At 45.1% G+C, this 24,408-nt stretch overlaps 2 protein-coding genes across 4 annotated transcripts in view; one reads left to right on the forward strand and one right to left on the reverse strand.

Moving 5' to 3' along the window:
• Window positions 1-2,282, forward strand: part of LOC128877533 (centrosomin) — a 32,755-nt gene extending 30,473 nt beyond the window's left edge. For all 3 annotated transcript variants that reach the window (XM_054124914.1, XM_054124913.1, XM_054124915.1), the window contains 5 exons: window positions 130-417; window positions 517-741; window positions 819-1,022; window positions 1,145-1,376; window positions 1,525-2,282. In XM_054124914.1, the coding sequence (XP_053980889.1) occupies window positions 130-417; window positions 517-741; window positions 819-1,022; window positions 1,145-1,376; window positions 1,525-1,736 (1,161 nt within the window). In that variant the 3' untranslated portion in view covers window positions 1,737-2,282. The remainder of the gene's footprint in view (window positions 1-129; window positions 418-516; window positions 742-818; window positions 1,023-1,144; window positions 1,377-1,524) is intronic.
• The window catches only part of LOC128877539 (LIM/homeobox protein Lhx3), a 91,984-nt gene that overhangs the window by 28,181 nt on the left and 39,395 nt on the right, over window positions 1-24,408 (reverse strand). Inside the window, exons 3-8 of the mRNA XM_054124920.1 lie at window positions 12,366-12,540; window positions 10,507-10,709; window positions 10,220-10,412; window positions 8,526-8,689; window positions 7,233-7,448; window positions 2,343-6,972 (exon numbers count right to left, since the gene is read on the reverse strand). Of these exons, the coding sequence (XP_053980895.1) occupies window positions 6,782-6,972; window positions 7,233-7,448; window positions 8,526-8,689; window positions 10,220-10,412; window positions 10,507-10,709; window positions 12,366-12,540 (1,142 nt within the window). The 3' untranslated portion in view covers window positions 2,343-6,781. The remainder of the gene's footprint in view (window positions 1-2,342; window positions 6,973-7,232; window positions 7,449-8,525; window positions 8,690-10,219; window positions 10,413-10,506; window positions 10,710-12,365; window positions 12,541-24,408) is intronic.

Below are 24,408 nucleotides of genomic sequence, written 5' to 3' on the forward strand. Positions count from 1 at the left end.
AGTGTAACAAATAGTGTAAACAATCTGAAATTGGGAGTAGGTGAAAATATGCTCCCTAAACTAAGCGTTGAATACTACTATTACCCTTAATTATCACACGACTGTTAAACTGATTGTTCAATCTTGCAGACATTCGATGAAAGAATACTGCCCTTGATCACTAAACTGGAGAAATCGCAAAAGTTCTGTGAAAAATTGCAATCGTCTCTCGAGAGAAGAGTACACGAAGTTCACGCATTGAAGAAGGAGAGCAAGCAGAACAACGCTCGCAGAACGCAATTAGAAAAGAAGCTGGTCGACCTGGAGGGAATGGCGGTCGAAATGAACAAACAGAAAGCAGAGTTGATGCAGTACAAAGAAAACGCTGATAAGAAGACTGCGGAGATGCTCGTAACGCTCAACAGAGAAAACGACACGGTAACGACTAGTTTATATTATCTGATATCTATTAAATTTAATTAAGTTCACCTCGACTTGTGGTTCAAACAAGTGACTCGATATATGACTAAATTTCAGTTGAGGACGCGAATCAAGAAACTGGAAGTCGAAAACGAAAGTGCCAAAGCAAGTATATTAACATTAACGAAGGAGCTCGACCACCTAACTCTCACGCACAGTCAAATTCTGGTGGAGAACACGAAGCTAACAAACGACAAACTACGTTTGGAGCAAGAGGTCAGGAAAGCTGAGAACAGATGCGACTTGACCGTTCGTAGTATGCATGATAAATTTAACAAGGAGGTAAGACGTTCAAGATTCACATTGTAATTCGTTTCGTCGCATCGCTGGGCTTGATTCTAATTTACGTTCCCTTTCAGATCTCGGACCTGAATCAAATCAACGAGTCGCACAGGTCAAGGTTGCAGGAACTGGAGGTCGCGAACAAGGAACTCCGAAGGCACATGGCAATGTGCGATGCGAGCGATTCAGCGCCAAGTTCTAGCGGGGTATCTTCGCTACCAGCGGACGCGATACTCAAACAAACTTGCGAGGACATCATGCAAGAGTATCAGTCGTACAATGTTAGTTTCTGCCAAGGCATTTAAGTAAAGACATGGCTAGAGTTATCAGGAAACATGAGCACTAGTGAATCTTTTAAATCTCTTGATATTTGAAAATACTACCAAAAGTAAATTGTTTGCAGAATTCGCAATATTGGCTACCAGTAAACTACCCAACGCTGGGTGGACGCAGTAAATCCAGTTGTTCGCCGGATTTAGGGATCGAAAGCGACGCCGCAGTGTCAACCATGAGACCTTTGAAGGACACATTGAAAATTACAGAGTCGATGACTAATCTGTTGAGCGACGAAGATAACGGCAATAGCAACAGGCCAATTCGAGACATGGACAACGATAGTCCGTTGCCGATAGAAGGTAACTAGAGTCTACTCCTTGCATAAGTTAGGGTAAAATTTCGAAGAACGCTAAGTAGTATTAATGTTGCGTAAAAGCCTCGAATAGTCCTCGAACGTCTTTTAATACTCTGCGATGTTTAAAACACGTCTCAAATATTATCCTACAGGTCTAGATGAGGTGGAAGCATTGAAGCAAGAAAACGAAACGCTGAAAAGACGGCTGATGAAAACGAGAAGGGCATTGGAGGATACTTTCCAGCATCTCTCCACGTCGAATAAAAATAAGAAGAACGTCGAGAAGGCTATATCGAAGCAGCTGCAAATTACAAAGAGTATTCTCAAGAAAACAAGGACATACGAAGAGCCATTAGACAATTGACAGAGATGGGGGGATTAATGCGACCGAAAGAAAAGAATCGTACGCAGAGAAAAGGAAAGAGACTGTGAAGTTTTGCGTATTTTAAAAATTAACGTCCAATGTTTACGTTTTATAGTGTGCGACTATAATTCTCGAGCATTCGTTATCGAACGAATCGTAATTGTACCGATCAACGATCGATCCGCGCTTGTTATATCTTGTAAAAACTACGAGAAAGTATTTTGATACATTTGCGAGTCGTTAAAAAGGTATTAACGCGAGTTCTAAAACGTCGAGAGCGCGCTTCGTGAACTGGAACCGAATTGTACATTATGAATTTTGTATATAATCGTGTAAGCGTGTACTCGAGCTCTTTTGTAGATTGTTTCTTCTCTCCGCAAAGTTTACGTGAACCATATCATCGAAAAACTGTCCGTTTGTCGAATGTTTTTTTTTTTGTCACGACAGAAATTCGCCCGCGTGTACATACAAACACCAATGTATCATTACACAGCATTTGTACATAGTCCTCGCAAATAAAGTGCCATTGATATTTGAAGAAAAGAATTTGATTGAATTTATCTCCTCGGATTACCTTCTGTTATTAAATTGAATTGTTATTAATACCTTGTTGTTGTACGATGTCTCGTTGAATGCAGACGATTGAATCGGTCGAAGAAAAAGCACGCTGCGATGTAGATTATGATAGAATTTTTATTATCACTCGATGACTAGATAATAATATAAAGATCCGTAGTAACTCGTGTCGATGAAGTTATGAACTGCGCCAGTCACGCGAATCTTTTTCTCTTTCTCATTTTATCTTTTTGCGAAACCCGGTGAGGAGCACGTATTCGGTTTTCGTAACTGTACAACATTCAATTCTTTCACACGACGAAACAATGGTTGCATTCAGAAAGACCACTGCTCACCGAGCTGTTATGTGAGCGCGCTCACAGAGCGAGCAAACCACAAATATACGTTCCCAACATGGCAACTGCTCACTGGTAGCAGCCAATAGCATCAGAGAGCGGTCGCCAAGTTTGGAATCAAAAAATCCATAAGCTCACCCGCTCGCAGATAACATTACATTGTAATATTATTCATTCTTTGAGTGGTCGCCATGTTTTAGACGCAAAAAATTCAGAAGTCGAGAGTGCTCACAGAGCGGATTAGTGAGCAGTACCTGTCCGAACGCACCTGCTACCCTTCACGACGCTCACTCTGTCTCGAGTAATCGAATTGTCGTGGTTAAAACGACCGGGGGACGATGTATATACAATTCTACAGTGATATCTTTCCTTTGTCTCGGTCCTTGTTCTCATGGCACAATCCGTTCAGATAATACGAGGCGCACAGTTTTTGAAAAAATAGTTTCAAAAGCGTTGGATCGCGTGAACGTTGCCGCGAACGAAGCAAGGGACGCGTGCGAAACTTGACGACGTACAACCGGCTGAAGTGCGCCTCAAATTACCGTATACAGGGTGTCCCAAAAATGTTGTAACACATTGAAAGAGGTGGTTGGGGAGGTGATTTGAAACAACTTTTTCCTTAGCGAAAATGTTGTCCGAGGCTTCGTTGAGGAGATATTAACGGAAAACACTGACCAATCAGAGCGCGTGTATACCGTTGGAGCGCCAGCAATAGGCGTGGCTACGCGCTAGGCGGGCGCGCTCATACGCTACCATGGGCGGTCCACCGGCATACTCGCGCTCTGATTGGTCGGGGTTTTCGCTTAATATCTCCTTAACGAAGCCTCTGACAACATTTTCGCTAAGGAAAAAGTTGTTTCAAATCACCTCCTGAACCACCTCTTTCAAGGTGTTACAACATTTTTGAGACACCCTGTATGCATAGGAATGCTCGATTCCGAATCGATTTTATCGAGGAAATTGCTACCTGTTTCTCGCGTAGATTTCGTTCTTCCAATATGTTTTGCTTAGAACTTCTAAGCTTGCAAGCTGTTTAATTGGATATTTCGATATAAATCAATTACGTTTAAAAGAATCGAACATCCCTGCTGCATGTTACACAGGCGAAGTCAGGAGACTGCTATCGATCGAACCTCGCGCTTTTGATTATCGTATCCTTCTACATCTAGTCGTGTTTCCGCGAATACGTGGTCTCGCGCGTACACACACATACAATTTATACATGACACGCGTGTATGCATTGAAACGAGGGCACAATTGACATCGTAATGGCTTTGATTATTCGAAATCGTCGATGCTTTACGGACAGAGGACGTAAACGAGTAATTTCCCTTAATCGAACAAGAAAAGAAAGGAAACGATTCGTCGATCACGAATATCAGTCAAGAGAGTATTTACACGAGTTTGTAAAGATAAATTCACGTCACCGTCCGTAAAGTGTCAACCGTGCAATCGAACGTTTCGGTAAAGATCAAGGACCAGAATTGTAGCGCCATTGAATCGATCGACCGACGTAAAAGTTAATTCACTGCCGCTCGATTTCGCCAACGATACGGAAACGCTATTAAATTCGATTAAAATTCGAAACGTAGATTAAAATATTTCGTCGTGGTCAACTAAAAACTCTTGGATCGAATAAACGGCGCGATTCGAATTTCGTCCCTGATACCAGCCGCCATGTTGGCTCAACGGTTTCGTGGACGCCGGCGAAATCGGGCAGCGATCGTCCAAATTAATTGCAAAAGGAAAAGTCACGTTCGATTGACAACTGGTGGGATGCTGATATCGATGACGCAGGAATGACACGGGATACTTTTAAGAGTGCCTCGTGGTGCAAACTACGCGATTTCTTGTCCCAAAATGAACAGCCGAACACGCTGACCGTCGTGCGCAGGCGCAGTGTCCGTCGAGCGACCGAATTGTCCACCGATTGAAAGTAAACTTTTGTTGGTAAAATGTCGATGATTCACACCCGTTTTCTTGTCACTCGATTACAATCGAATATCACGTCTTATTAGAACGACTTTCGAACGCACCTGTGATTCGGAGAACCAATATTCGACGTACACGAAACGACCTAACGCGTCTTTCCTCCGCGACGCGACGTCCCGAACACGCGTGAGCCACCGAGCGGCACGCGGAGGAAATAGAGGGAGGTTGCTTCTGATTTGGTCGCGACGCTGGTAACTCTGAGGCATTAAATTTGAAACAATGTCGCGCCAAATATTTCTTCCGAGTAAATTGCGGATTTTACGCATTCGTGATGTATGATATATATCGAAACGATATGCATCAGGTGTAGAAATTAATTCTGTGCCTCTTCCACAAACAGACGATTAACACTTTACCGACCGGTAACTGCTATGGTAACTAGCAAGTATTTGTTACTTTGAATTGAGATACAAGTTGCTTTGCTCTGTAAGCTCTCGTATTTTTATACAATTCCCGGTGCCAGGGAAGATCTGCTGCCGAGCGGCCGGTGAGAAGGGCATATGATGTTGAACCGCTACCGGTCGGTAAAGTGTTAATATCCTGTCGGTCGGTAAATGTCAGCGATCATACGCCTATTGATAGGCAACCAAACTTGCTCACGTGTCAACATATAATACCAGAATGACGATTCTTTGACGATTGAATATAAAGGCAAAAAATTAATTTCTGCGCCTAATGCAACGTATGTGAAATATATTTCACAAAAGTACCGATTTTCCGCAGTTATGTCGTACCTGAATATAGAAAATATATACGCTGAATGAGTGCACTTATGTTTTCAATATTCATGCAAGCCATAAGTATACCAAATCAGCAGTCAGGTAACTTTTTATCACGGGAATTGACGCGTTAGTTTGCAAAATCGGTGCTGAGGCTGCTTTCTTGAATTTCAATTTCGAGTTTCGTTCAGCGGACAGCGTCGCTTGCGCCGAGATCATTGTACGCCGATCCTCCTCGTCTTCTTCTCATCTCTTATTGGAGTACGATAGAATCTAATCTGAACTATTTACAATAAATGACACCTGAAACTTGTAACGTCATGTAAGCGCGGTATACCACAGAAACGTGTCCACGTTGACGTTCGCTTTGGTAAACGATGTCTGCCGAAGCACGGTCGATTCGACGGAATTCCCTACGAAAATGAAAATCGACCGATTCGACGCTGTTCCATCGAGCTGTCTCGAGGGTGTTCTCCACGAACCCCATGGAAGTGATCCACACAGATTTCGTCGACCAGAATTCTCTACACAGTTGAAAACTTTCTGTTCCTTCGTATAAAAATTCATTAGTTAAATGTTCTAATATATTCTTCGTGTTATTTAAAAATGAACGCGAAATAAAAATTGATCTGGGCGTTAGTTCAACGTAAAACAGATGTCGAGCATTATTTGCAACGTTTAATTCGTGTACGTTAACGGAAACTTTTCAACCGTGTAGTATTGACGGACATCAGTTTCGATCGACACTGACATTGACCGCGACATACATTTTCTACGTTTAATTACGAGGACTTCCCGTCAAAAATAATACCATCGATGAAGCGCAGTCGACGAAATTCTCTGTTAATAATTTCCACGGGATTCGTTCGACGAATAAATCGACGGATCATCGTTCTTCCGCGAAGCATATCGGTTCCAACGAACGTCCGGCTCGCGACACGTCTAAACTATCCTCTAGGTATTTCTTGAATCGACCATTAAACTCCATAGTACCGGGAAACGAGGAACTTGTACATAAATATATTTAGATTAATCGTGCTATCGAATGCGTAATCGTATGCTCGCTATGAACGTAACGTTCCAACGACAATCATGGCAATCGATCCGATGACGGGAAACCGGCCGGGACGGTGGTTAGCGTGGCGTAGAACGACTCCGCGGCAGGGGTCGTTCCTCGATCGAGGCTCTCGATCGATCCCCGCGCGTAGACGGATCCGTCGATGGCGCGATCGGAACACCGATATCCCCTGGAGCTCCTGCCTCGAGGATGCGACGTCGAGGATGGACGAAGGTGGACAGGCTGGTCCGTTGGAGGGCTCGTGTAGTCTTTCGAACGAGTCCTTCGCCGACGGGGTTGTCAGGTGAACGCCTTGTGCCGTTCCGTTCTTCCAAACGGTATCTGGCGACCCGTGGCTCTGCCGGGTTATGTGGCGTAGTGGGAATGGTGGTGAGCGTGGGGTGGTGGCGGTGGTTCCCCGAGCCATGAATCAGGCGAGGGTGGAAAGTCTGGGTAACCACCTCCGCCACCGCCTCCGCCGCCGCCACCTCCGCCACCCCCGCTCGATTCGTTGCTCAAATCCGACGCTGGACCTGGTACCATGCTCCCTGCGCCACCTAGAAGACACGTCCTTGTAAAGAAACATTTCATCGTTCGGCTTCGTCCCCTGTACGTTGCGCCAAATGAACATCGGGAAGTGTGCGAAATGAACAGTTTCCCACTATTGAAAGTATCGCGTTAAATTCAAACGGAAGTCTCGGTGTCCCGTACGATCCACCAATATTATTTTTCTGTTATTCGTGTTTAATAACCACGTTAGAAAACTGACGCGAATAGTCGTTGAATTTGGAGATGTAATAACGGGGCGTTCACTTACCAAGGGTGGTGTAGACGGAGAGGCCAGCATCCGGTGGATATGGAAATTGAGGTGGTAAGGACGGTGATCTGGACGTTGAGAGATAAGGGGGAGTCGTTGCGCCTAAATAACCGCGAGGAGGGCCCCCGCCTGCGCCGTTCCCGCCTCCACCTGGACTCGCGCCTTCGCCATCCAATCCCATGTTCACCACCGTTCCGTAACTGTCGTTACTCAAATCTAAACGCAGACACGAGTTTTATTAGTCCACCGACGTCTGTGAAGTTCCATGAATTTTTAAATAAGTCCCATCAGTAAATAATGGGTTAAATAAATTACGATTAAATTGTAATAATTGTAAATAAAGTAATTACAAAATAAAGTAATTACAAAAAAAAAAGAATTCCTTCTTCGATTACATGATATCAGTCACTCGTACATCTGGTATCGATAATTGGCATTAACAAAAGATTGTTAAGTATCTATAATTTAAACAACGGCAGGGGGTTGCGTGGCTTTAGGACGCGCCCGGTTAACGGTAGGCATAAATTCGAGGCTGGCCCGCAATCTTCCTGAAATCTCGGACACGGTGAGCCGGCAGTTAGCCTCCACGAACTCCTGAATAATTGACGTGATCGTCTTCCCCTCTGCTAAACGCTCGGATACACGAAAGCTTAGAGATAACCGACATTAAAGCGAGAGGCTAGGTAGAACCATTCTTTTAACTTCCCTTCGGCTTCGTACCTATCAACCAAATGCAAAGGGTTTTCCAAACTAGACTTACGTTCACCCTCCGCGTTTAATCGTAATCGAGCCAGTGAAAATAAAAATATTTCAAACAAATATGTATCACTAACTCCCCGCGGTACTTGTAAGACAGTTCGAGGCCTTTCTAAAAGAAGGTATCGCGAATATGTTCTTCCCCGTGACAGTATCGCGGTGATAGAAATATACCGGAGGGTCCGTTCCGGTGCTTTTAACGTTTTCTCGTTTCGCGAATCGAAGGGGTTGCTTGCGCACACAGAGGGGAGGTCTGCGTACATTTTGCGATATTGGGAGTGCAAATAACGCGCTAACGGTCGCTTTTCAGCGCAAGTTCTGACAACGCGCAACGATTTTTTGAATACGAAGCCATTACCAGCACTGTTTGATATAAAAATGGCAGCTCCATCGCGAATACGCGTGGAACGACGGATCAAATTAATTAAAACAGAATAACCGGTCGTGGGATGTATCGAATCGAGGCGGAAGTCTCGAGCGGACGATTGTGTTGGGATAGGCTGATTTTGATTGCGCAGAGTGCAATTAATTACGTACCGTGGTGACTGAAGGTAGAATCCAGGTCGACCTTAAGCTCGTCCTTGTCGAGAAGCTTGTCGTGCCTAGGTGAATGTCCACCAGCCCCCGTTCCTTTCATGCGGAAATACTGGGACCATCTCGTTCTGCCCGCATCTTTCTTCAGTCTCTTCTCCTTCGCTCTTCTGCGAAAGAAGAAAATTAATATCGTGGATTAAATATTAAAGCGAAACTTTTTCTTCTTGTATTTCTCGATCAATTGCAACAATGCCTGTGAAAATTCTATCGAGTTCTTTCGGAAGCTGATAACAAAAGTCCATGCATCGCACTTTGTGGAAACGAAACAAAAAGTGCCTACTATCACAGTCAACATCGAGTTACGCACGATATCGCGAGTGTGAGACATTTCGATGTTTAAACTTTTGGAAAAAAGCAAGCTTTTTAAACCGATAACTGCACAATGTCCACAAAGAAAATTTTTCGAAACGAATATCTCGACATTGACGATGATACAACTTTCTCCACGTGTCGTTTGATTTTTATCATTTTCCACCATTGAAAGCTCCGACAAAATATCAATTTTATCTCCGTCCATTTTTCCAAGCCACTCGAACGTCGTTAAATATTACGGAAGAAAGGGCGCTCGAGGCTCATTGAGAAAATACTATCGCGCACGTGAACGTTTTTATAACAATGTTGCTCGGTTTATCTGGCACGGCGATAACACTAGACTGCTTCTTGATTTTCAAAGTGTCGTCGTAAATGTTTAAGCACAATCGCGGAAAAATCGGACGATTTCAAATTAATCATTCGTAATCGATTGTCGTTAGATTTGGCACACAAGCGAAATAAAAATAGCACGAAGCTCGGGAAGAAATTCGTCTTTTTAGCGTTCTAGAAGTTACGCTTGAACATGGGCTCGTTACTGATTAGACCGCGTTCTGCTGATAAAATGATTTTTTTCCAGTTTCGTTTGCCTATAATGTACGCAGCTTTGCTACTATTTCGAGAGAGATAAGGATAGCACTCTTGCAAAAATGCAACAAGCCTCAGATCAGCGAGATAACAGATAACTCGTAACGGTAGGAAGCTATCATCTACAATGTTGCTACACTCTTTTGTAAAAATGCATGCGATTAGAAGGATTGCTTCGAATCGTTTCAAGTTCATTCTAAACCACGAAGATATTACCTCTCGCGAGTCACTGTCTACTCGAAACCTTGCGAAAGGGTCTGTCATAAATGGCTTCCGGAACATACGATGAAACTGCTCTGCTATGGTATCCGAACTACGACCCCCGAAATTGATATCAGAATTCAAGTGGTGCTTAGAAGTCGGCGCACGAAAGCTTCGCTTCGTTCGAACACCTTTCAAACGTTCTCGCGCTTGTGAATTCTCAAAACATCAGCGATTAATGAAACCGACGATAGAATAAAGTCTAAAACACATCCCTTAACTAAAAGGCTCTATATCTGTCTGCTTTGCAAACCCGTTACATTGTTCCTAATCTTCACTTCGACGGGTTTCAAACGTCTTCGCGCTTGTAAATTCTCGGAACATCGGCGATAAATGAAACCAACGACAGAATAAGGTTTGAAATAAATCCCTTGCGCGAAGAGTCCTGTACAGGCTGCTTTGGAACCGTGTTACATCGTTTTCAATCGGTATCATCGGCGACTTGGATCCGCCAATACTCGAATCTCTCCCAAACGCACCTGTTCTGGAACCAGACTTGAACAACGCGCATATCCAGTCCTGTGTCCTGAGACAGTTGCTCTCGCACGTGTCTCGCCGGTTTGGGACTGGTGTTGTACGCTAGTTTGAGAGTCTCCAGTTGCTTGGCCGTGATGGTCGTCCTCGGCCTCTTGTTGGGTTGATCGCCATCTATGCTTCCTCCGTCAGCCAACTCTACCGTGCGAAATAACAATCGGGTTAATAAAATTACCAAGCCTTTTCTTGGAACGATAAAGGTAAATCGAGTACAGCGCTATTTTGGAATTACCTTTCGCCTTCGCCTGCTCGTAATCGGGCTTGCAGACGAGCTTTCTGTCCTCCATCAGGTAGAACTCGTCACCGGTGTCCAGCTGCCGAGAGCAAAGGGCGCAGGAGAAACAGGTGAGATGGTAGACCAGTTCCTGTGCCCTTCGTACGACTTGCGACGGCGCCAATCCTTGGCCGCAGCCCGCGCATTTCGTCCCGAAACGCCTGCCACACCAACAACATACAACATTTTCACATTACGTTCGCGTATTAGTGACAGCAAGGTGTCGTCGTGACATGGGCGACACTGAGTTGAGAAACAAACTGAAGAAAAGGAAAGATGGGGTTCGAGACTTTCGGGTGTTTGTTGGCTTAGAACGTCACTGAGGTTTATGCTAGTCTTTACGCTGAGAATATTTGAATTTTCGGGATTTGGACTTGTCACGGTTTCAGTGGTTTAGTTATCAGGGATACAGTCGGTTTTCTACGTATTCGTACTCTCTATGTTTATTGGAGAAAGAAGTTTGAATTAATTGATAGGTTTTCGATGTTCAATATTTGATTATCAGACTGCGGATCTTTATGCAAAATAAAATCTTGGCGAGCGTGCCTACAAAAATTGAACCTAAATAGGAATTTATTTTATTTTGCAAATATCGTAACACGAACTTCACTTCCAATTATTTTTATATTCTTGCATATTGTTTGCATTTTGTAGTTTCTTGCATATTCGAATTTCCTATAAATGCATAAAGATTCGCAGTCTATTGATTATAAATATATACATGTGTAAAGTTTACTATCTGACAGTACCAGACCCATCGTTTAATTTAGAGAAATTCCTACAATAGACATACGAGTATTTTATTTCTCATAAGCGCATGTATTCTCTATACATTCGTTACTAATATTTGCAAACCTATACCTTTCTTATTTGTTCCACCTTCCACCCGTTTTCTGCTATCGATAGAGACGCTGATGCTTCCGTGTTTCGTAAAAAAATCGCGAAACGCGTGCTTCGATTCCGAGTATAATTAAAGGGGCTCCGTTATAGATAGCGAATCAGCCATTTATCAGGCCGGGATGATGTTTTTACAGTTCCTGGGCGCGTTGCAAAGACGATGCTTTCTGCTCCCTTGGAGATTCTGATCCGAAGAAAGAACGAGGAAGGGTAAGACGAAGGGGAAGGGAAGCGAGTTCCTTCGATTCGGCAAACAGCAGAAGAAAAATGGCGTCTTGTGCTCGTGGAGGTGTGGGTAGATGAGAAAAGGCACGCTCTTCTGACACAATCAATACCAGTGCCAGGTACGCACACAACTCCGATCGTAACTTTTGCTTCCGTTTTCTCCCTCTCCTTCTTTCGCGACGAACAACTTTCGGCTATCCCGATGGCTTTTCTTTTTCGCGAGCCTACGCCTGACACCGTCGATAAGCGTTTCATGCCTACGCACTATCTGCTGAAGATAATATTTCGAGAAAAAGTGCGCTTGTATCTCGCCACTGTGATTACGCGACACCATCGTTGTCTTACATGGCGCGTTATGTAACGCTAAAGTATTTTAAATAAATAAGCCTCTCGTACCGTCAATGTAACACATTTCTGTCGCTGGGCGTGCTCTGCTGATGTTCCGAAGGAATTTTGTATTCGAATACAAAAATAAATATAGTTGTAATTGCGTTAGATTTGAAATTGTGTTTCTGGTGGTAAGTGTATTAATTCAATTCCCTTGGAAATTAAAAAGAATATTCCCTTTTTTAAAATATATACTTCTTAACAATGTGTTTCAGAGGCGAGATACAAGTCGGATAACCTCGCGACGGTTACCGAAGCAACCCTGATTGCTCGTGATTGCACATATAGAAATAAGTATTGTAACTTACTTGAAGAAGTCGTCCTTGCAGAAAACATGGCCGTTCCTCGCGAAGCACTTGTCGGTCAACCTTGCACCGCAGTCTCGACACGTGAGACACCTCGCGTGCCAACACCTCTCGAGAACCCTCAGCACGTATTTGTCCAAAATTGCTTCTTGGCACCCGCCGCACTTCGGTATCGAGGCTGAAACAGTCCAAGGAAATCCATGCAATGGCAGCCGATAAAATAGACTCGATTATAATGCTTCCGATAAAGACATAAATCATCGTATGAATGTTATCACAATTATGCGATCGGGTTGTGAGTAATTCGTATTGTCCGATACACTATCATTCGTAATCCTCAATATCCAAAGATTACCGCTGCACTGTTTAACAGACTGCTACAATAGTATAAGCAATTATGGCTTGAATTTCTACATTATGGGGTGATTGTCGACGATGTTTGACAAGGAAGGTATAGCAAGCAGTAATTTTACTTCCACGGTGTTTATAACGTTGGTTAACGTGACATATCCCTTCCTTAGATATCCACAGCGACATTTCACAAGAACCTAACAGTCTCAGAAAATAAATTTCTCTGTATAAATTCCAAGCAACGAAGGCTCCTCAAAAATGCTTCACCAATACCTTGACTACCCTGTTCGATCCATATATCTATCCTCCACCTTCCTCATCCACCTTCACTCAACTCCATCCTAACATCCACCTGAATTCCTCACGATTAAAATACCATCGCTATACGATCACCTCACGATTTCTACAAAACCGCTTCACCAATGTTCAACAATTATATCTTGACTACCCTATTCAATCCATCTATCTACTCTTCACCTTCCTCATCCACCATCTTCAAATTCACAAGAACCTAACAATCTCAGAAAATAAATTTCTCTGCAGAAATTCCAAGCAACAAAGACTAAGCCTAGCAATCCTCAAAAATGCTACACCAATACCTTAACTACCCTGTTCGATCCATATATCTACCACCTTCACTCAATTCCATGCTAACATCCACCTGTATTCCCCGCGATTACTATTCTTCTGTCACTACCTACCATAAGCGAACGTATAAACACCTCTACAAGTCTCCCTCCATCGACACCAGCCACCCCTGTGCCGATTTCCACCTGACGAAACTAGTGCAATACGATCGTCGCGTCTCACTTACAGTAGAGGATCTCGGGGATATGCGTCGGCAGACCGAGCTCCACCGCCGGTTGATCAAGCGGATGCATCTCGTTGCGAGGTGTGTCGTCGTAGCTGACGATGTTCACCGCGCTTCCGGCGTTACTGCCGTTCCGTCGGACGTTCCGTGTCTCTGGACTGTCGTGAGGCGGTGTCAAGACATCTTGACGGCCGCGGCGATACATCCCTTCCAGAGGCAGAGCCTCGCGGCCCAGCATTTCCAGGCTTATCATAGTCATCGCTGCGCCTTTTCATCCGATTCAGCGCTTGGATGATCGCTGCGAGCTCGAGGAGCTGCACCTGTTATAAGCGACACCGAAGAATCCCTGGTGGACGAGTTCTTCGCTTTCTTCTTTGGATTTTATGAGCCTTGTGTTCGATTAAGTGAACGAGGGGGCTGGAGGGTTATCGGTTCACAGGTTCTTTGGAGTTGGTGATATTGTGTTTAGGTCAGGTATTCACTTTCTTCTTTGGATTCGATGAGCCTTGTGTTCGATTGAGTGAACCTGGAGGCTGAAGGGTTGTTGGTTCCTGAATCAAAGCTTTGGGCCTTAGTTGCTGAAGCCTCCTTTGATATCAATCCTATCACTGATGTCTGATGTTATATCAGACAACTGACTCTCTTCTTCTTCCTTTGCGTTTGGATTTATACAACACTCGAATCTTTGGTACCGACGACTAGATATTCGGAGTCACTTGTCTCACTAGCTTCCCAACAGTGTTCACACCCCTATATACTGTCTACTTTGTCCTCTAATCCTACACTACTTACATCTAACTTCCTTATTATTCCAACTATTCTCTGATTAATCGATGCTAACTCTCCTTCGCCATCCGTTCCATCATCCTATGCACTTTCCTCCGCACTTCCATTAGTCCTGATTTCTCTTTGTCTCTTCTTCACCTGGCTCGAACTTCCCTGATTCTCTATCTCCGTTCATAGTCTACTAACAAGTCTCGATGCGAACCAAATCTGCTACCCAACTTGGGCATCGAACGATCAAGGAGCGAACCCTGGAACCTCTGATACCTTGGACAGTATCTTACACCAATCTTCCTCCAACGTTAACTTCAACGATCTTTGCTCACGATCTTCTTCCTCGTCCAGTCATCGATCCGATGGCCACCTATTGTCACCAACTGTTTCGATCCAGACACTGACACTGTCAACTGTATCAATCTAGACTCTAGACACTGTCAGCGAGAGCAGATCGTCGACGACGAACGACCGGACGATGCTCTCTGTGCGAGGATACGCGAGCGACTGTTCAGACGTTTTCGCAGCTGCTCGTGCGCACGTGACATTCGTGGGTGTGGCAGAACCCCGGTGGGGATCGCGAGCGGGTTATTGGGTGCGGTTCGCACCCACGCATCCAAGAATACGTCGCCGATTGGAGGGAAGGTCGACCGCCTCCAATATGGCGATCGACGGACCAGTGCGCCTTCCGAGCGAACGACGCTCTCCTGGCAGGACGATCCGCGACGCAGGGGTGCAGGTGACGCGTTGACGCGACGCCGATGACGCTCGGAGGACGACGGCGAAGCTTCCAGAAAGATGGTGGCAATCCCTGACCCTGGCCATGTGCGAACCAGGCGCTTTTCAAAAGCTTTTTTATGATTTTGACAGTTCATGGTGGTAGCAAGTCAACGATACGATCTATTGATCGGTGGGAAGTGAGAGAAAAGGGGAATCGATGTTGACGCGGAGGACGCTTCGAGGAGGACGGTGAGGCTTACAGATTCCCAGAGGGATGGTGACGATCCCTGGCCACGTGCGAACGAAGCGTCTTTTCAAACATTTTTTTGGCGAATTTGGAAAGCCACGGTGGCCCCAAAGAAACTGTGAGAAGTAAGAAAAAAGGGTAATCTTTGGTTCGTCGATGATGAAGTACCGAGTTGAGTTGACACCCTCGAAAATAAAAGCATGATGCTTCATGACTCGTTGACTCTTGGTTTTCCAAGGTACCTAAAGGGTTCTCTAATTTAACCATTTTGTCAGTTCTTACCTTAAAGTTTAGGGCCTAAACTCTCCAAATCGATCCTCTCCGGGATAATACAAATCCTAACACACACACACACACGCACACACACACATCAATTGTCCCAAACATCGATAAACCCATGTTTCGGATCAAGAACGTCCAAACTCTGACCACCTCCAGGTCCCTAGTTTCCTATTCTCCAGCGTTGCATCGTCGTTCCATGACGATCCATTTCCGCTGTCCATGGCAGCCGAGTCCTATTCATCGGAATCGTCGCGTAAAAGAATTCCCGAGCACTCCGCGGCGCGTTCCTTTGGCAACGTCTGGAGAGTCGTGCCGATTGTGAAAGCAAGCGTCGCGGAAAGGCAAAGAAATCGAGGCTGGTTCTCGCGAAGGTGGGTGGGTCGTGAGAGGCGAAAAGAAAAGAAAAGAAGAGGAAAAGTAAGGGAGGAAGCGACAGAAGAAGCGGAGAAACCGGGCTGCGTAGGGGTGCGGGGACGAGGGTGGGGATACAAAAGGATCCGAGCGAAATTAAGAACAGCCGTGAGGGTGGGCTGAGGGTCGCCATTTTATAATCTTAGTCGGGATCAGTCGCGTATACTCCTTTCTCATCCCTCGGTGATTCGAGCGCGCCCAACCACACCGAACCGAATAAGTCGGCGGGGTCGATGTATCAAACGGACGCGTAGATACGTCCACCACCATCAACCGGCACACTTTTTCAATGGGCGTCTTTGTTTTTCTCGGTCGCGTCGGATGGCTCCGTGTCCTCTTTGTCCCCGCGTCTCGCTACCCCTTTTCACCTTTCAGATGAAAACTCATCCTCCTCTGTTCGCCGCTCGCGATTTTCCGCTGGCTGCGCCGACTTCTGATCGCGCCTACCGCGAGCGCGTTTGAAGAAGAGCTGCGCGATCGTTCACGAGGTCCACGGGTGATCTGTGTTTTTGCGATGTCGCGCAGCCTTTGGTGTTAAGAGGTTGCATGGGTTTCGAGGGCCGAAAAGAAGAGCGCATTTTCTATAAATTTTTTTTTTTTCGAACGGACTGGATGAGTTATATTATTCTTATGTTGTTCGATAGAGTTACATTTGAAGAATATTTCATAAAGTTTTTATAAAAAAAAATATACGAAGATATATTTAAGAATATGTTATTCTAACTTATGTCGTTCGAAAGAGTTACATCTGAAGAATATTTCGTTAATTTTTCATCAAAAAATAGTCGAAATATGATATTTAAAAATATGATACAAGTATCACGTGCTATGGTCACGTACTAATGAAAAGTATTTAATTTCTTGACTTCGGATAAAGGTATCGTGAGTTATCCTGAGTTATCTCGAGGATGGTGAAAAAATTAGATTCCCAGAATCATTTTTAAATATAAATTGCTTCTCAATAGATCCCTAATGGTTTAATTACAATAATTCTCGAAGAACCGATACGACGTTCAACATTAACGATCTGTGTCTCTCAATCATAGACCACGAATGTACAAATCCCAATAATCTTGGTTTAAGTAACAATTCTCGAAGAGCTGGAACGAGGACCAGCCAGCGAAGGATCGTATCGCGGGCATCGCTGGAAAGAAGAAGCGAGAAGCGACGGAGACTAATGAAAACCAGTCGGAAGGCGCAACGACGCGTGACTAACAAGCGTTATTTACCGCTGAAAAAGCGCGCCATACCGTGATTGGCGAATCGCTCGCGTATCGAACGTTTGTTTTTTTTACTGCCATTTCAGGACCATGGAAGAAACTGACGCGCGCGCATAATAGATTTTACGGGCACGACCGTCGTCGTGCAAAAGTGTCGAACCATCTGTTGCCCCGCAGCCACCCTTCTCCACGTGGTCAGGTGGAAAATTTTGCATCGTTCAACAATTATGCTTCCGCAGTTTCATCGTAGACGCGTGGATGAGTCCTTTAACAATTCGTGGTTTTCATGGACCATTAAAGAATCCTAATCGGGGCTTCGGAACGTTAGCAATGTCCTTGTGGTGAGATAATCATTTTCGATACGTCATTTTAGATTCGAGTCGAGTATCGTCCCTTGTGATATTCATGAGAGGTTGTCGCATCTGTATTCAGCTTGTTGCAATCTGCATCTTCAGGGATAGGTAGCTCTGGTACTACGTAATATGTTGGACATTATGATCTTTATTACAAATAATAATCGCACCTTACGTAAGGTAGCGCGTGGAGTCGAGTATACGTTGAAATAAGTAAACTCGAACAACACGATGTTCCTAAGTTGTACAACGCGACCTGCTCTCTGTAGAGACTTCTTTACATGAGGCATAATATCGAAATCTTGCATTATCAAGCTTCGCATTTAACAAACCTGACGAATAGTTAATGCATATACTACTGACCATTTTCTATTTCGAAATTGTTATTAAGAAATAATACCGAATGTAACTAAGTGATGCATTTGCGAATCGGTGCTCACTGTAGGGTCAAGACTACGAAAGAATCTGCAGAAGCGGTGCTGGTCCAGCACATGTTCCGACGATCGTTGTGCAGTTTCGACGCGATACTCCGTCGCCACGGCAAAATTTCAGCTACCTATGAAAGACACGCGGACCGGAGCACTAATCCTCCCCCGCTGCGATCCTCCGCCACCCAAAACCCCCTCCGAAGCGTTAAACAAATTACCAACACTCCCGCCACGAGATTCGAGCCCCGTTCGAACGCCCCGAAATACAGGAGCGAAGCGTCGGAGCCGATGCGACCGATAGTCCCTTCGTTTTTCGTCGCGAAGATTCATTAAAGGGGTGTCTCTGCGATTGCGCGACCCCGTGATTTCCGTGGGCGTCCTCCTCGAGCTTCGATCACGCGAGCCCACCCTTCGTCGGCTCCGTTGCACATGTCGACACGCCTCCAGGAGTCGTTCGTCACCGTAAAAAGCATCGGAGCACGGGGGTTTATCGCGACCCGACCAAGGGTTGGAAGGCCTACTCGCCCACAGTGTTCCTCCTGTGCTCGTGGCAAGACTAACGACTGGGGGATTGGAAGGGGAAAGAAGAAAAAAGGAAAGGAAGAAAAAAGGAAAGAGAAGCAGGGTTGGAGCCGCAGAGAGCAGCGAGAGCACCGCCAGGAACGCATCCCTTGTTCCCCCGACGGGCGCACACTTGACCCGACAAACGATGACATTTCTATTTTTCATTTCGCTTCCTTCGAGGATAACGTAAATATCAAGCTCGGGCTTCAACGAGCGAAAGGTCAGGGGATGAGGGTCGGACCTGGATCATTATACGCTTCCGGGCGCGCTCCACCCTCAGGGGGATGATGATTTTCCCGCTATTGTTCTAGCTGCGATGTTGCTGGCAAGGTTGTTTCTTTTTTTTCGTCTTTTCTAGGCGCATCGAGGTGTTCGGGGGGGAACATGATGCGCGGTATGACACCGTTGGGTTGAATTCGGTGGTGCGAAGGCTGATGGATAGGGGTGGATGAAGTAATTCTCGGTTTAACTCGTTACTGACGTTAATAAAAGACTCGCGGGAACTGAAAGACGTTTACGGAAAGGATACTTCTCTTACATGGATAACATCCACGTTATCTGCTCGACAGTGTTGAGTTCTACGAGGTGATGATCCAATAAGGGCGAAGTCCTGGTTTCTAGGATGGTGCTATCGACCGCGATCACCTTTCGGGTTTACGATACGTCAATTATCATCGGGGCCAGGGACTATTAAGACTCGAAAGGAGCACGTGTTTTTCGGCAATAAAGGACTGTGCAAGGGTAACGGCTTCTATAGTGGTTATTGCTCGCAGCTGTTTCTAGTGAATAGAACGTTTCCGCGTAAACAATAGAATTGTGAGTATGCGATCACTAATGAGGTGACCAGGACTGACCTGTATATATATATATAACCTGTATATGCAATAGTTGAGCATTCGATGGAAACCTGTCGTCACATGCAATATATTGAAACGGTGAGCCTAGCTAATTCAAACTGTTACTTTTCCAGAAAATATCGTGAAGGATTAGAAATAGTTGAAAACCAGAATTTGGCATCTATGAAATAAATAGTATTCCGCACGAGTGAAATCGCGGGTGTAGCTAGTAATTTATATACTTCATGTAAGAATAATGCACAAAAGGCTGCCGTTTGACCATTCGTGAAATGTTCACCGAATCGGATAAATTTCAAACGCTACAAGGGGATGCAAACGATAAACAAGTGAACGACGACGTTCGAACGGTGCACCGTATATCCCCGTTGAAACTCCCGCGGAAAATTCCGCGCGAAAAAAAAAGACGTCGCCGATGAAATATGCACGTTTATGCGCCCTGTACCGTTTTTTAATTTAACTCTGTGCCCCCGAACGCTCGGACGGAGAGGGCGGAAGGGGCGGAATCGGAGGCAAGATACAACTGCATATAATCGAATTTGCACGGGCAGATCTTCTCCATGGGCGTTTCCATAACATCGCCGAGTAATAAATTACGGCACCCTTACCGCGTAAATGCGTTTGAATTTATATCGGTCGGTTGCTCGCCTGCCCCATTTACGCATACGGTTTCTCAGCCTCCGCTACCACCGGCCGTATTGAATCGCGCGCGTCGATCAAATTAATATTCCCTTGAACGACAATCCTTCCGAATTCGGCGTGAATTCATCGATGGTGCGCCAAATGTTTGGATTTTAGAATGAAAAGGGTAGGAGGTTGTTCTTTCTATAATTTTCTAGGAGAATTCAGGAGCACGTCGGACGATTAGGTTCACTTGGATTATTAAAAACATTGTTGGCACCCCTCGAGACACTTCAATTTCCAAATATGGTGTTAATACCATTCGCAATGTATTTTATTATTTTGCTAGAAGAACGTAAGTGCATCCAGTATCTCAGTTCCTTCTCCTCGACGCTCCAAAGACACGAATTTCTTAAGCGGTTCGTAGACGGTCAATATCATTGCGCAATATTTGGGTTTGTGTCATGTATTGTACAAAATTCAAACATCAATTAAATTAAAGTTTAAACTTAATTAGTACCTTTGAAAATGTTTCTTAATATCTCCCCAGAATAATATACGATAGAATATAAGGTATAACAATTAACGTTAGACGAATTTAAAATACTAAAAATATAACCAGACAGTGTCATCGTAAGTGTATAGCAAGATACTAGAACATAAGTATTCTCAAAAGTGGATAAAACGATGCACCCTTAAATCAATATGCACTCTCGTAATGTTTTATTCCCGTTCCCTACAGACAATTGAATTTAAAATCCCACCAATTAAATTCTCCTAAAAATCTACGTGTACCTGATTATTCTTTCGTTAATTCACGCGCCCTTTCAGTCGCTTGGCGCCTCACTCGTTGATCGACGAAAGAAGCGACGACAAATTTACACCGGGTTCGTCTGAATTCACTTTTTGCGTCGTCCTTAGTGCACCAGCAGTGTTCGAAAGGTCTAAAAAATAAATATCGCTGAAAGAACGCTAAACCATCGTTTCCCTCGGACCTGTTCCACAAAGCATCGCCAGCGGTAAACATAAACAAACGTCCATCAACCGCCATTCGGATGAGTCGCGACGGAAAACTGTAGATCGCGGAGATCCTCGCGATGGAACGCGTAAAACCGAGACGATTTCCCCGTCGACGGACGCGACGACCGAAAACAGAAGTTAGCGCCAGATGCGCTATTGTGTCACGGGTAGAAGCGTCGACGGGGAGGCGGTGAAATCAGAATCAGACGGACGCAGATCCGAAAAGAGAATAGGCGGAGGGTGAAAGAGGAAGAAGACAGAGGTAACGAGAGTGGAAAGGAACGAGGGTGCGCGAACAGAGATGGATCGTGGTTTCGGAGATCTCTGAAGCTTACGAGTATCGAACTTGGGAACACTTGGACAAACTCTCGAAGCGATCTCAATAATTTTTTAGATGTGTCGATAGCAGAGACTGAATCGATTATGAATTATCTAATTCGAGTTGCTATTAAAGGGACACCATTCACCCTTGGAATCTATTCTACGCTTAATTCGACCTTCCACTCTTCAGCTCTCCTATTTTCTATTTTCTACCCGCTGAAAATAACGCCTCGGCCCCTCGCTTGCACCTCGCGATTTCCCGTTAGAACGCTAGAAATACGCTTCGCGGGTGTTACATCTTGCAAAAACTCCTCGCTGCAATTCCATCCCTTAACGCCAGCAGCCTGGCGCGGCGCAATCCCGGCACGAGGGAACGTAGCTAATCCATCGCTTGCTGCCAGGCTTTAAACGCGAGAACTCGGTACCGTACGGCGGTTCCAAGAGTGCAGAATTTCAGTTACAAATCCAGGATCGATGTCAGCCGCGTAAATCTTCCGTTGCCGTTCAAGTGTCTTCGTCATTCGTCGTTGGAAATTAATGTATAAGGCTGTAGCCCTCGAAGCTTATGGCGTAATTCGGCCCTGGGCATGACAGAGGGCTGGAGGAGGTAAGGGCGTAGTTATCAGTACCGTGTCGGTGGTAAACAGGGAGACAGGAGGCAAAGGGTAGGACGGAAAGAACCAGATAAAGGGACGCGAGAGAGAGAGAGAGAGAGAGAGAGAGAGAGAGAGAGAGAGAGAGAGAGAGAGAGAGAGAGAGAGAGAGAGAGAAGTTGAAAGGCGCCTGCGTGGGTGTGCCGTCGCGTCAGGATAACCACCGCCTCGCCAACAACCCCTTCCGCGGCGCTTCCACCCGCGACCTCGGCCCGCCAACCCCCCAACTACCTCGTCATTTCGAATTCGAGTCCGCGCGATCCTCGTGCAACTTCCCCCCAATGAAAGCCAGCCCCCTCACAAAGCCCGACGACAGCTCCCTCTCATTGTCTCCTCCGCACCGGCCGTGATCTCTCAAACGTTTGTACGGTTAAATGGGCTTAAACGACATACGCCCGCGCATTTGCGTGCACCGGTCCGTGCTCGCTGAACCTTTCAAGTCCGTTTCCCTTTCTCCACCCGTTACAGGGGGATAATCAAAAGTAACGCGATCCCCGGAGATCGACGATGCCGTGTTTCGACTCGCGTTTCGAACAGGGACGAAGGATTCTGTTCGGGGGTGGTACCGGGTTGAGGCGAAGGGCACAGACGGCGAAAAAAGGGTGGAAGGTTCGTCGGACATCGGTGGGTCATTGCGCTAGGTAAACGATTGGTTCTAGATAGGTTTCCAAAAGGAAGGTGAAGATTGGCATTGTTAATGATTTCTGGTTCGTAATAAGTGGGGAGGTTCGTGGTCTTCTGGGAAGATTTAGATCTTGACCAGGTAGATGGAATAAGAAATCCACTGTATAGTCTAATAGGAAGTAAAAGAACACGAATGCTTTTTTTCCTGCAGGTCGTTCAGGATTGACGAGTGCTGGTTACGAAGACACTTGATGACTTCTGTATCAGTTGTTGTAGAACGTTGTTGAAAGTCTGCTATGTCGAGAGTACTTTTATACATTTGGAAGTAAATAATGTATGTAACGAGTTACTATTTCTTGAGAGTTATGTCGTATATATACATCGAAAGTATTGTTTAATTTAAACACATTTCTTCAAAAGACTGACTGTATGTATTTTTAAGAAACTTGTCTGAATTAAACGATACTTTTGGTGTTTCCCAATAAACCCTTAATTCTAAATATAACAAACCTCACACATGTATGTATATTTATAATGAAAAATTCATTTGCAGACATCAAGCCTGTCATTTAACTTGGACAAATATCTTCGATAGAGATAGAGGTGTATACTTAAGGGATTGACTGTAGAATTCACAATAAACTGTATGCACCAGCACACGACACCACAAAGAAGCAATACAAAAGACAAATTAATTTCCCTGGGCTAAAACAAGTTCTAAGACGAAGGCTCGACTCCTGCACCCCCGATGAATGTTGTCACAGTCCAGATGGAGGTAAACACATAATTCCAGGACTTTTTCTCTCCCTGATTCTTGCGAGGACGCAATTAAATTTCGTTTCGTCACAATTTCTTTCGAATAAAACTGGCGCACGCATGCAACAGCGGGGAAACTACCGCTGCAAGGCGAACGCAATTAAGTAAAGTGCACGGAGACCAACGCGCGGCGTGCAAGGTGACTTGGACGTGATACGACAAAACAGAATACGAATGATTACGATCGCGGGCGTTACGGGGGAAAATTTTTTTTACGCGTTTGAATGATCGAACTCCATGGAAACGATCAATTTTTATGTCTCTACGTCGAACGAGTTTTGATCAATGTTCATAACGTTAATGCCTTGCAGCGTCATTTTTGCGAATCATTAACGTAAAGTTGATAATAAAATTAATTATTGAAATTATCGGAGCGCGATTTTGGGGAATCCGTCATCGTAACCTGATCCCGCAGATAAATGTCGACGTAGGGAGCGATCGCGGCTGGCAATAAAATAAATCCGTCGTGCCTAACCAGGGCCATTAATAAATCCAATATCTTCCGGCCGATAAAACGGCAACCGAGCCGTCGAATCCGTTTTTCTCCCTTCTGTCTGGCCCTGGCTGGCAAACAGTTGGCCAGGATGACGAAAATTCATCGGGAATTGTGCAAACACGTATAAAATGCGGACAATGTGTCCGCGGGCCCGGCTAATATTCGATTGGCTCGGAGAACCTCGATAAAAAGCTCGTGGACCTGTCTCTCCCTTCTTTCGCGCTGGGTGAACGCGTTCGGAGGAAAGCGCGAGTCACTCTAATGGATCATCGTCGATTCTCCCGATACTCCCGTAACGCGATTCGCGAATAAGTCATTACTATGCATGGCGATCTGTACGGAACGATTAGAAGTCGATTGGTGAGTGAAATAGTGATGAGTTTGAATTAATGAAGCGGCGGAATCGGCGATGAACGTTGGCTATTCGTGGCGAATAATTTATAAACGAGTGACGATTAGTGGAATGAGCTTTCAAAA

Source organism: Hylaeus volcanicus, chromosome 5, assembly GCF_026283585.1.
Source record: "Hylaeus volcanicus isolate JK05 chromosome 5, UHH_iyHylVolc1.0_haploid, whole genome shotgun sequence".
NCBI lineage: Eukaryota > Metazoa > Arthropoda > Insecta > Hymenoptera > Colletidae > Hylaeus > Hylaeus volcanicus.